Genomic DNA, 12,910 nt, shown 5'->3' with positions numbered 1-12,910 from the left:
AGAGCTTTAAACCCTCATAATCAGGCTGGGATTGCAACGGCCAGGCTCGTGCCAACTTCTCCTCGGAGGAAGACAATAAAATGGGAGGCAGCTGAGCTTGGGGTTTATTGTGTGCAGAGGGGGTCATGACAGGGATGAGGAACTGTTGTTCAGTTGGAGGCCTGCAAGTCCTAAACACCCCGACGAGGAGCTTATGAGAAACAACAAGGACTTAACTTCCCATGAAGTTGAGGAGGAGTGCATCTGAAATGTGCACCACATGTAGGACTTAGGTTGTCTCGGTTTGAGATTTCAGTCTTGGAGGTGTGTTTCCTGACCCATTCCGCATTTGGTTAATGATATTTGTCCCCCATGAGACACTGTAGACGAGGAAGCCTATTTCACGTTTTCAAAATTCCCAGAATCAATCTAAGAAATCTCAAGAAATCTGTAATAAATGTTTACGTTTTTGCTGAGGATGTTCTCGTTGTGCAATTTTACATCTAACTAAGATGTTTGGTGCAGTATTTCTCAAGAGAGCAATCACCGCAGCTGTTCATCCCATGTTAGTGGACAAATGGAGATCGTCAAATCAAAACCCAACATTAATTTACCCATTGTGACGCATGGATGTTCCAAACTCTGACGAGACTGACTTTATGACCAAAATTATCCCATTTACACTTTGTAGTCAATTTTGACACTAGAATAACTGTTTCTGACTCATATCGATGTCACATAGGCCATTTTCAAAGGGATTAGTTGCTTTTGAAAGGCAGTCGTTCTTTAAGCATTAGCTGATTTTGGGCAAGTAAGTAAGTAGCCTTGCAAGAGCCTTGGATTTTGCCAGCCGAAACAGCTCATTATGAAGCGTGAGGCAGCTTGATGTATAAGCACACCCCCTGGACAGGAGGCTAGTCTATCCCATGGACTTTTTTGGGCAAAATGTTTTGGACATCAAGGTAACATAAAAAGGAATATACTTACAAGTATGTTTTCACATAACATGCTGGCAGTGAAAAAAACATTTGATGTGATAAAAAGTGTGATGTAATCTAAATAAGTGCATGAGAGATCGCCCCCTACCTTCTGGCCTGGTGAACTCCCTGAAGGTAGGCATGGAAATGAAGGTGTGGGAGATGGAGTGTACAGGGTCCAGGACACAGCTGATGTCATTGGGCTGGCACGACTTCACACAGCGGACGGTGTCTGAGCGCTCGACCCTTGCCCTGCTGAGAGAGGACACATTTAAGTCATTTAGCAGACGTTCTTATCCAGAGCGACTTACAGGAGCAATTAGGGTTAAGTGCCTTGCTCAAGGGCACATCGGCAGATTTTTCACCTAGTCGGCTCGGGGATTAGAACCAGCGACCTTTCGGTTACTGGCACAACGCTCTTACCCACTAAGCTACCTGACACACACACATGCACACACCCACACAAACTCTGACCTTTAGGGAGAGATTATAAAAAGCCTTAGGCACAAACCGCCTTCAGTTCCTCCCCTGAAGCTCACAATGACAGGGCATCCTATTCCAAGGGAGAAGTATACTGCACAATCAAGAACACAGCAGGCAACAACCGCAACACAAACACAATCTGTCCAACTACAGCGGGGAGGCTGGAGAAAGTATTCTACATCAAAAACATCAGTACTGTATCTGGCTAGCAAGAATGATAAAACAACGACGGCCAAAGATCACACAGTAGCCAGAGTGTAGCTGGCTAGTGGAGGCTCTGGTTGCCATTGATTGTTTGGTTTCTGATGCAGTGGTTGTGTTGTGTGGGGAGAAGAGAAGTGAAATATGAAATACTACGAGGAGATGGGAAAATATTTGGATTTGTTGAGCGTGTCCCCGGCTTCGTATCCGATAATCTCTTGAGGAGAATTTATGGGACGAGGGGGGTTCTAAAAGTCTCCTAAATTGTGAAGAACATGACTAGACAACTCCCAGAGCGCTCCGAGCTGCTCTCATCCCATTATTTAAGACTCTGTTTATTTCACAATCTAATCAGTGGCAGCTTAGGGTGAGGGGAGACCCCGCTGAAACAAATGCCACCCACCCACATACCTACAGCTACAGGACCGCTACGCTGCCAGGAACCTGTCCTGGAATCTGAGAGGAACTGCTTCTCTGCAGGCTTTCACCCCCAAGCACCAGGGACAGAGACCCCTATTTAAATCATCATTGCCCTGGGGAGGTCCTGGTTATGAAACATATCAAGACAAATTCTACAACTCAACATCAGCCATAATCTCCTCCGCTTGGTGGGGCGTGAGGTTGTGCCATGCTCTACCGAACGAACTCTGCTTCTCCATGAGTCTAAACAGACAAGATACCGTACATGCAGCTTATACAGTTGATAATGTCTGGTGTGGATGGGCTTCAAACGGAAGGTAACGCAAGGTAATGCCAACAGACAAGTAGCTGGCCAGTGCATACATGATTTGGCTCTGGTTTCCAAGAGTAACATGTATAGGGTACAGTGAACGTCCACCACTGCTCCAGTGTAATGTATAATATAGCTACATCATGACTCATTGTCAATGCCTCTCTGTCTCTCCTTGTGGGACCTATAAGCTGCAGCTCAACCCCAGGCCAGAACCCGGCTCGGGTTGCACAGCTCCTTTCATGGAGAGAGGGGAGAAGCCCCTAACAAAAAGTCAAGCCGCTGCTGGGTAGGGGCTTGTAATTAGCAATTAGCGCCTGGGTACAAGTTTTGCTTTGGTCCCGGCCAAAGCCACAAATGTTCTTCTAGTTTATAATACCTCGGCCTGCAGCAGCAGTGAGACGAGAGAGCAGGCCCTGGAAGATTGGGCGAACGCTCTGCTCCGCTAGGCCACGGAGTGAATTTACAAGATTATGATGACCCAGGGTGAACTGGCCCTCTCACAGAGCGGGGTACATCAAAGACTAGACAGCAAGTAGAGAGAAGGGCTAATTATGCCCTTTGTGTGTGTGTGTGTGTGTGTGTGTGTGTGTGTGTGTGTGTGTGTGTGTGTGTGTGTGTGTGTGTGTGTGTGTGTGTGTGTGTGTGTGTGTGGGTGGGTGTGGGTGGGTGTGTGTGTGTGTGTGTATGTGTGTGTGTGTGTGTGTGTGGGTGGGTGGGTGCCACAGGAGGGCCATTGCATTCCCCTGTCCTCTCATCTCTCTCTTCACCTCACGTGGCCCAGAGAGACCCAGCCCTACAGAAAAAAACCAATACTTCAAGACCAGAAAGAAAAACAGACTGTTGGATGGAATGGAAGTCCTCTGGTCAAGCGCTGCAAAGTCCTTTTATTTTTTGGGTAATTATTATTTATAGTCGGCAGATTGATAACGCCCCAACACAAACACTGCAGGGCATCGTTCATTCTCCGAGCGGTGATGTTGCGCCGCCACAAATTGTTCAGACCACCGGCCAGAACCCAGATCCCAATAACTCACTGTCAGAGTAGAGAAAAAAACGAATTGTGCTTTACAGATGTAGGATCTTCATTTGAGCCAGTTTTCTACAGAAGGAAACTAATCTTGCAGCAACAGGAAATGTGAATTATTGTGTGGATTATAATTAATTGACATTTTTGAAGGGGTTGATACATTTTTCATAAGGGAAAATCAAGTCTGATATCTCAAAGTGGAAATTACAAACTTCAGAAGCCTTTTTAAACCTCAAATACACTACAGGTTTTAGATTTCCTGAGTTGTAGAAAAGTTATCCTGCAACAGGGTGATCAAATTAAAATCCTTCATCTGTAGCTGTGCACAGACCACCATGTTTTTATTTTTAAGGATGTCCCGACTAGACAGGTGTATCCTTACTGCCCTGACAGGTCAGGAGAAACCTGGGACCCATGGATGAATTTACAGTTATTGTAAGACGCAGCCCAGACAGGCTCTGACTAGTGGCCTAACAGCATGTTAGGCTATTTATACTCTTTCTCTGTACCTCGCATATTTCCAAGTCTTCCACGACTGCATCCTTCGCCTGTCACTTACTCTGGCTTGCCTTTGAGTCACTGTCTGCTTGGTTTTACACCCGCAGTATGCAGTGGAATATATCTGTGCATTTCACATTATTCCTAAAATATCAAGTAGTCTAGGTCAGGATGTGAGACCACATTAGAAGGATGTGGATCCACCAATTAACTGCTTCCACCAAATCAACCATTACTTGACAGTGCTAATATGCTATTTAATATGCTATTTAAAACACTGATACTCACCTACTGGAATATCACAGTTCTATTCAACAGATGTACCTATGCCACTGAAAATACGTTTTCACAAACCACATAATCTTACCCCAAACATTAAGTGCATACTTGCTTTACAGGTCATAGTTCCCCCAGCTATGTATTACTGAAATTAAAAATTCTATCTCTGGTGCTGTCCACAAAACATATGTTAAAAAAATGTGTCCGAATTGAACGTCTATTGTGTCTATTCCAATTTTAATACAAAACATTTCATTAAACAAATCAACCATTAGATAATGTTGGACTACAACTACACCATGCAAATGATAATTCACATACAGTAATCAATTGGCATCCCCAGGCCACTACCTCAATACCCTGCCCTAGAGTGCCACCTAGCGGCTATTCCAACAGAGTACATTACATTTTGCCTATTTTGCGGGGCTATACTTGGAATAGCTACAGTAATCAAAAAACCACAATAAGACCAAAAACAAGGAGACAAATTACAGAAAAATGCTGCTTCTGGTCTATGTCAACTGTGTATGAGCTTGCTTATCATGGAAGTGTTTGCTCTTTTTTGGCTGTTATTGTTGTTACTCTATGCTACTCCCCTCTACTCAGGGATGGCGTTATAGGGTAGGATGGGCTGCTCCTGGACAACAAACACCAGGACTTTGGCTAGGTAGGTGCTGGTGGTGCCGTAACGCAGCAGTCTCATCTCCAGAGACAGCTCAAAGTCCTGCGGCTCTGTGATGGGCCTCGTCACAGCCATTACACCACCAGAGGGCACTCTCTGCGCGCTGAAGAAGTCGCCTTTGTTGCCGCCGACTATGGCAATCTGGACGTGGTCTCCGGGCACGGTGTTGGACGGGCCCATGCGGAAGACGTTGGTGGGCACGGGGATGTTGGTGGGGAAGGTGAGGTGGTAGTAGGTTATTCTCAGAGGCGAGGCCAGGCACTCGCTAGTCTGATTGCAAAGCAAGCGTTCACAACGACTGTAAGAAGAGAGAGGGGCAAGAGACAGGACAGGACAAGACAAAGACAGACAGATAGAACAAACAGAAAACAAAAGAGAGGTATAAGTTTGATTTGCCGTGCATGGCATGCTGGTAGCTGGGTGGGGCTAGGTGGGTAGGGACAAAGTCAGCCTCATGTGTTTCTGTGGACCAGTAGGTGTCACACTGCCCCCTGTAGGGTCATGCAAGAACATCTCAAGGAAAGTATTACATTTTGTCATTCAACTGCCTGCATTAACAGAACATGCTTTGACTGAATCCTAAAACTGAAGCCATTAAGCATCAACATTGGGCATGCACAGCTTCAATAGAGAGGTAGGGGTTGGAGTTGGAGTTGGAGTTGGAGTTGAGGTTGGGGTTGGGGTTGAGGTTGGGTTTGGGGTTGAGGTTGGGTTTGGGTTTGGGGTTTAGGTTGGGTTTGGGGTTTAGGTTGTGTATACACTGTAGAACAGTGGCCATAAAATAACTTGTGCCTGATCCACACTTTAGGACCAACCTGACCATACTCTGCTGGCAGGGATGTTTTTCGTTTCACAATGCTTAGCCAGGCCAGCACAGTAATGCTTGCCTTGACTGGACTCAGTTTGGCTCAGTAGTGTGAAAAGGGTTGTTCTCCTGATTAACAAGGAGTTACATAAAGTCATCCCCCTTGGTCAATGAGAACTTAACTGAGAACTCCATACCTGGCGACCTTGTGATACTGTGAACTAAAAACAGGCATATACCCCCAGTATTCGAGAGAGAGACCTTAGGTAGGTAGGTAGGTACTCACTTCTCCCCTGCTCGGCGATAGTTGGGTGGACACTCAAAGAACAAGCATCTGAATCCACCCTGCACGTTGAAGCAGCTCTCTGTCTCAGAGCAGGTGTGTGTCCCTGTCACACACTCATCAACATCTGAACAGGAAGAGAAATTAATCAATTCAGAACCCAAAAAATTGACAATCCTATATATTAAACATGAAAACTCGGCTCAAACATCGGTCTCCTGCGCGTCACGAGACCGCTGAGCTAAAGCCTAGGCATTAGCAATGGGAGCTAATGCAACTCTTCAGGTCTCAGGCTACTCATTACAGAAGTTTGGTTCACAGAATTATCACTGTTACATTTTATTCATTTAGCAGACGCTCTTATCCAGAGCAACTTACAGGAGCAATTAGGGTTATGTTGCTTGCTCAAGGGTACATCAACATATTTTTCACCTCGGGGATTCAAACCAGCAACCTTCTGATCTGAAGAATGACCATAACCCCCATGCTGAGAACCCCTAAACCCCCATAAGGAGCAAGGACTTACCCTGGCAGCTGCGTCCGTTGGGGGCCAGGGTGTAGCCGGTGGCGGGGCAGTTGCAGTGGAAGCTCCCGGGGGTGTTGTGGCAGCGGTAGGAGCAGATGTGACCCCCGGTGGGCAAGGCACACTCATCAATGTCTGGAGAGGAGGTCAAAGATCAGAGGTCAAACAATAGAGGATATAAAGGGTACAGGAAGTCAAGACAAATAATACCTCCGTAATGGGGCTCCTGATTAGGTTCCACAGTAGGCTATGGCTCATTAGATGTGTTCTATCATCTCCTACCTTCACAGTTGATGCCATCCCTGTCACTGAGCTGGTAGCCACGGCGACAGTAGCACTGGTAGGAGCCGTACACGTTGGCACACTCTTGACTGCAAGGGCTGCTCTCGCATTCATTTAGATCTACACACAACAATGTAACTCAGTTAGATAATACTAGTAATCTATACACAGTACTGCACATGAGCTTGAGCAACAGGAGAGAGAGAGAGAGAGAGAGAGAGAGAGAGAGAGAGAGAGAGAGAGAGAGAGAGAGAGAGAGAGAGAGAGAGAGAGAGAGAGAGAGAGAGAAAGAGAGAGAGAGAGAGAGAGAGAGAGAGAGAGAGAGAGAGAGAGAGAGAGAGAGAGAGAGAGAGAGAGAGAGAGAGAGAGAGAGAGAGAGAGAGAGAGAGAGAGAGAGAGAGAATACATTTATAAAACACATGACCACAAACTTCAGTAAGGCAAAACAAGAGATGGCCAATGAGAGAAGCTCAGATTTAAACACCTCTATTAACATTGGAAGGCTGCCTTACCATCACAGTTCCTGCCGTCGCTGGCCAGCTTGAAGCCTTGGGTGCAGCTGCACTTATAGGACCCCACGGCATTCTCACACTTGTGGGCACAGAGGCGCCCTGGGTAGTGCCTGCACTCATTGATATCTAAGACACAGAAGAAAAGGACACTAAGTTGAATATCTACAGCAGGGTTCCCCAATTGCCAGTTATTTTCTATTTTTAATTTTTTGGGGACATAAAAGACTGTAAAAACACCAGCCAATCAGCTCCAAGTGATTTTAATTTAGGAAATCTGTTCCAAAGTATTCCCACGCATAATAGAGAGATATATGTCATCGTATACAAATGTAAGCAAGGTTTGAAATGATTATGATTTAGTCAAATATTATATCTGTTTGGGCTTCTTGCGGTCAATTTGCTGTCTACAAATTATTTGTAATTATGTTCCAGCCCCCTGATCATCCACTCAAGAAAAAACCGGCCCACGGCTGAATCTAGCTGATGATCCCTGATCTACAGTATATAAGAAACCGAAGCAAGCACAGACCCAATCTTCGGTAACCTTTAACTTGAACCCTTTGTCATAAGACCTACATAACACTGTGATTATGATGACATACCAGATGTCATAAACAGTCATGACTATTGGTGTTCTGCTTATGTCAACTGACACTACACTGTCCTTTAACTACTAGGTAACTACAAGGAGTAGGAAGTCAGTGTGTACCTTCGCAGACGCGGCTGATGCTGTTGAAGATGAAGCCAGTCTTACACTCACAACGGAACGATCCTACCAGGTTGATACAGCCATGGCCTGCACACGCTCCATCAGGACCTTTACACTCATCGATATCTACACCAGGGCAGAGAGAGAGACCACAATAAATTACAGGAAGAAACAAATGCATCGGCATGCAGAAGGATAGCGAGGCCACTAGAAATACATGGAAATGTAGGTTACAGTGTCAGGTTCCTAATGCTAACCAATGGAGGTGAACATGGTAGAGAACCATGTCTATCAGTGCTGAGGTGGTTACAGGGGATGTTGAGGCTGTCTACTATAGCCCAGGACAGGGATCTTGTGGAGGCCTTATGCCCCGACTGGTGCGATGAGGCCTCAGTATGTAAATGAAGCAGCCGTACGTACCCACGCAGCGGTTGCCGTTGTCGTTGAGGTGGTATCCCCGGCCACAGTTGACAGAGTTCCTCTGGCAGGTGAAGGAGCCCACCGTGTTCATACACAACTGGCCAGGGTGGCAAGGCCCCGTCTGGGCCAGACACTCATTGATGTCTGTGGTAGAGGTCAGAGGTTATACATATGTAATGTACACTACCGGTCAAAAGTTTTAGAACACCTACTCTTTCAAGGGTTTTTCTTTATTTTTACTATTTTCTACATTGTAGAATAATAGTGAAGACATCAAAACTATGAAATAACACATATGGAATCATGTAGTAACCAAAAAAGTGTTAAGCAAATCAAAATATATTTTATATTTGAGATTCTTCAAATAGCCACCCTTTGCCTTGATGACAGCTTTGCACACTCTTGGCATTCTCTCAACCAGCTTCATGAGGTAGTCACCTGGAATGCATTTCAATTAACAGGTTTGAGCCAATCAGTTGTGTTGTGAAAAGGTAGGGGAAGGTACAGAAGATAGCTCTATTTGGTAAAAGACCAAGTCCATATTATGGCAAGAACAGCTCAAATAAGCAAAGTGAAACGACAGTCCATCATTACTTTAAGACATGAAGGTCAGTCAATACGGAAGATTTCAAGAACTTTGAAGGTTTCTTCAAGTGCAGTCGCAAAAAACATCTAGCGCTATGATGAAACTGTCTCTCATGAGGACTGCCACAGGAAAGGAAGACCCAGAGTTACCTCTGCTGCAGAGGATAAGTTCATTAAAGTTGCAAGCTTCAGAAATTGCAGCCCAAATAAATTCACAGAGTTCAAGTAACAGACACATCTCAACATGCCTGTGTGAATCAGGCCTTCATGGTCGAATTGCTGCAAAGAAACCACTACTAGAGGACACCAATAAGAAGAAGAGACTTTCTTGTGCCAAGAAACACGAGCAATGGACATTAGACCGGTGGAAATTTGTCCTTTGGTCTGGAGTCCAAATTTGAGATTTTTTGTTCCAACTGCCGTGTCTTTGTGAGACGTGGTGTGGGTGAACGGATGATCTCCGCATGTGTATTTCCCACCGTAAAGCATGGAGGAGGAGGTGTTATGGTGTGGGGGTGCTATGCTGGTGACACTGTTTTACCAATTAGGAGAGTGATGGAGTGCTGCGTCAGATGACCTGGCCTCCATAATCCCCCGACCTCAACCAAATTGAGATGGTTTGGGATGAGTCGAACGGCAGAGTGAAGGAAAAGCAGCCAACAAGTGCTCAGCATATGTGGGAACTCCTTCAAGACTGTTGGAAAAGCATTCCAGGTGAAGCTGGTTGACAGAATGCCAAGAGTGTAAAAGCTGTCATCAAGGCAAAGGGTGGCTATTTGAAGAATCTCAAATATAAAATATATTTTTATTTGTTTAACACTTTTCTGGTTACTACATGATTCCATATGTGTTATTTCATAGTTTTGATGTCTTCACTATTATTCTACAATGTAGAATGTAGAATAAAATAGTAAAAATAAAGAAAAACCCTTGAAAGAGTAGGTGTTCTAAAACTTTTGACCGGTAGTGTATGTATGTATGTCAGAGGGCACTGTGGACGGTACATTGAAGTTACTGTGTTTGGGGGTATATGTGGGATGGATGGGGTGATGTGTTGTCCTGGTGATGTGTTGCCATGGTAACAGGGTTCTGATGCTAACCGATGCAGCTGCCCAGGGCATCCTGGATGTATCCATCGCCACACTGGTTCTTGGGCCGACAGCGGAATGACCCCTGACTGTTCTGACACATAAAGTCTGGGGCGCAGTTGTGGGTGCCCGACTCACACTCGTCAATGTCTGGGGGGAAGAAGGCATGTTGTACGACAGCATCAGCAGATTTACATGATATTAAAATGTATGTGATTCAAATCTATTCTCATAAATACTCAACAATAGCTTCATTGTAAATTCTATAGATAGATAGATGGGTGGATGGATGGATGGATGGATGGATGGAAGGAAGGAAGGAAGGAAGGAAGGAAGGAAGGAAGGAAGGAAGGAAGGAAGGAAGGAAGGATGGATAGACAGACAGTCAGACAGACAGAGAGACAGATAGATAGATAAAGTCTGTATCCAGTTTATCATGGATGTATGAATCATGAATCATACATATTGATCTTTACATATTCCCTCTCCCCTGTAGGAGGTGTTGTGTTGCGACCTCTGACCTTTGCAGTTGTTGCTGTCGGTAAGCTCGTAACCGGTACCACAGCTGACCTCTCTTTGGCAACGGAATGACCCCAGCGTGTTGATGCAGCGCTCGCCTACTCGGCAGTTACTGGCACCCAGCAGGCACTCGTTTATATCTGAGAGAGAGAGGGAGAGAGGAAGAGGAGAGGATAATATGGAAGGCGTATCTAAGAGGTAAGATATCCTAGTCCTGTGGAGATACTAGATGAACAGGGATTTATTCCAACTGATTTACTATTCAACAAGATATGGCTGCTGCCTCCATTCCACCCACCTTCACAGTTCTTCCCATCTGGTTTGAGTTTGTAGCCTTTGAAGCAGGCACAGGTGCCGTTGCCCACACATTCCTGTGCACACTTCGCTAATCCTGTTGAGAACAGAAAATGTGCACATTAAAGTAAAATATTTGTTCTATTAGAGTACTTATGTTTCTGACTTACTCTGTGAGGACAGTCAGCTAATAACATGTCAAGGTCATGTGTGGACGGGTTGTTTGTACCATTACTGCACTCATTCAGTAAAGGATTATCCTTGACAGTGAGGGTCTTGTTGTCTTTGTCAGAAACTGTGGGGGATAAAAAATAAAAGATTGACCAGTACAGGCAAAAACTGTTTGCAAACAAGGAGTGTTGAAACCATTCATAATGACAATGTAGGTCTTTACTAAAACAGCAGTAAGAGCCATGTCTCCTAATAGCCACCAGATGGCAGTGTAGAACTAGATGAATAATAGTCCATATCTCCTGTCACTCCCTCCACCTCTCTACTCCACATTTTCCCTCCTCCCTGCCCTCTCTATTACAACACCTCCCATTCCCCCCTCCCTCCACCCTATCCTCTCCCTCCACCCTCTCCTCTCCCCCACCTCCTCTCCCTCCACCCTCTCCTCTCCCTCCACCCTCTCCTCTCCTCTCCCCCACCTCATCTCCCTCCATCCTCCTCTCCTCACCTCCTCTCCCTCCACCCTCTCCTCTCCCTCCACCTCCTCTCCCCCTCTCCACCATCTCCTCTCCCTCCACCCTCCTCTTCCTCCACCCTCCTCTCCCTCCACCCTCTCCTCTCCCTCCACCTCTCCCTCCACCCTTTCCTCTCCCACCACCCTCTCCTCTCCCTCCACCCTCCTCTCCCTCCCTCCTCTCCTCTCCCTCCACCCTCCTCTCCCTCCATCCTCCTCTCCCTCCCATCCTCCTCTCCCTCCCTCTACCCTCTCCTCTCCCTCCACCCTCTCCTCTCCCCCCTCCCCTCCCTCCACCCTCTCCTCTCCCTCCCCCCTCTCCTCTCCCTCCACCCTCCTCTCCCTCCCTCCATCCTCTCCTCTCCCTCCACCCTCCTCTCCCTTCCTCCACCCTCTCCTCTCCCTCCACCCTCTCCTCTCCCATCACCTCCTCTCCCTCCACCCTCTCCTCTCTCTACACCCTCCTCTCCCTCCACCCTCCTCTCTTACCCAGATTGTTGTTGGTCTCCACATCGGGGGCTCCGTCATCGCAGCAGGCCCGGGACACCAGGCCACACTGGTAGCCCAGAGACAGGCTGTGGTCACAGGGCAGACCCTTCTCCTGAGCAGCCCGGCCCAGCAGACAACAGTCACAGCACATCTGGAGGAGTCAGACCATAGACATGACTACTCAATGTATTTATATGCATAATTTGGCCAGATGGACAGACTGACGGACAGAGGGAAATTACTCCACCACCACTTCACAACTTCACCAATCACCATCATCTGAAGGGGAAATGTCTGGGCTTGACTCGGGGAAGGAGTCTGGCTTCCACCAGTTACCACAGCCACAAAGTCAAAATTGGCTATATTGTAAAAATTCATGAAATCAAAACATAGCTTTTTGGTCTTAATTTAAGGTTAGGGTTAGGCATAAGGTTAGCAGTGTGGTTAGGGTTAGGGTTAGGTTTAAAATCACATTTTAAGAAGATAAATTGTAGAAATAGGAGGTGTTTATGACTTTGTGGCTGTGGTAACTAATCACGACCGAGGAGTCTAGTCTGAGTGTGTCTGTCTATCTTCTCTGTCTGTGTGTGTCCTTGAGGATGTCATAATATGGGTATTGGGTGGTGGGGTTGTAGTCTGGTAGTGTACTGAGAGATTTTAGAGGGAGCTAGAAAATGAGCATGCTATGGTTTATCCCCCATTCTAAACTCATCCTGTACCTCCTTTCTCCCATTCATAAAATGCAGCACACCTTAATGCAATCAGCCGACACCTGCATTTCAGGGAGGTTGAGGATCAAGTTAAGACATGTTGCTGGCTGCACTAACAACAATCTCATTCTCCTGGGCAAATATACT

At 46.2% G+C, this 12,910-nt stretch overlaps 1 protein-coding gene across 3 annotated transcripts in view; it reads right to left on the bottom strand.

The window, feature by feature from the left end:
- The window catches only part of LOC121540599 (fibulin-1), a 53,798-nt gene that overhangs the window by 29,206 nt on the left and 11,682 nt on the right, over positions 1–12,910 (bottom strand). For 2 of the 3 annotated variants that reach the window (XM_041849600.1, XM_041849601.1), the window contains exons 4-15: positions 12,054–12,204; positions 11,109–11,174; positions 10,884–10,976; positions 10,588–10,725; positions 10,079–10,216; positions 8,394–8,537; positions 7,974–8,099; positions 7,265–7,390; positions 6,753–6,872; positions 6,474–6,605; positions 5,951–6,074; positions 1,066–1,211 (exon numbers count right to left, since the gene is read on the bottom strand). In XM_041849600.1, coding sequence (XP_041705534.1) covers positions 1,066–1,211; positions 5,951–6,074; positions 6,474–6,605; positions 6,753–6,872; positions 7,265–7,390; positions 7,974–8,099; positions 8,394–8,537; positions 10,079–10,216; positions 10,588–10,725; positions 10,884–10,976; positions 11,109–11,174; positions 12,054–12,204 — 1,504 coding nt within the window. Of the gene's footprint in view, positions 1–1,065; positions 1,212–4,395; positions 5,158–5,950; positions 6,075–6,473; positions 6,606–6,752; positions 6,873–7,264; positions 7,391–7,973; positions 8,100–8,393; positions 8,538–10,078; positions 10,217–10,587; positions 10,726–10,883; positions 10,977–11,108; positions 11,175–12,053; positions 12,205–12,910 lie in introns of those variants that run through there. The other variant, XM_041849602.1, reaches the window with a different exon arrangement.

The sequence above is a fragment of the Coregonus clupeaformis genome, chromosome 26 (genome assembly GCF_020615455.1).
Source record: "Coregonus clupeaformis isolate EN_2021a chromosome 26, ASM2061545v1, whole genome shotgun sequence".
NCBI lineage: Eukaryota > Metazoa > Chordata > Actinopteri > Salmoniformes > Salmonidae > Coregonus > Coregonus clupeaformis.
The sequence above is the reverse complement of the archived record's forward strand: the minus strand, read 5'-3'. Positions and strand labels throughout refer to the sequence as shown.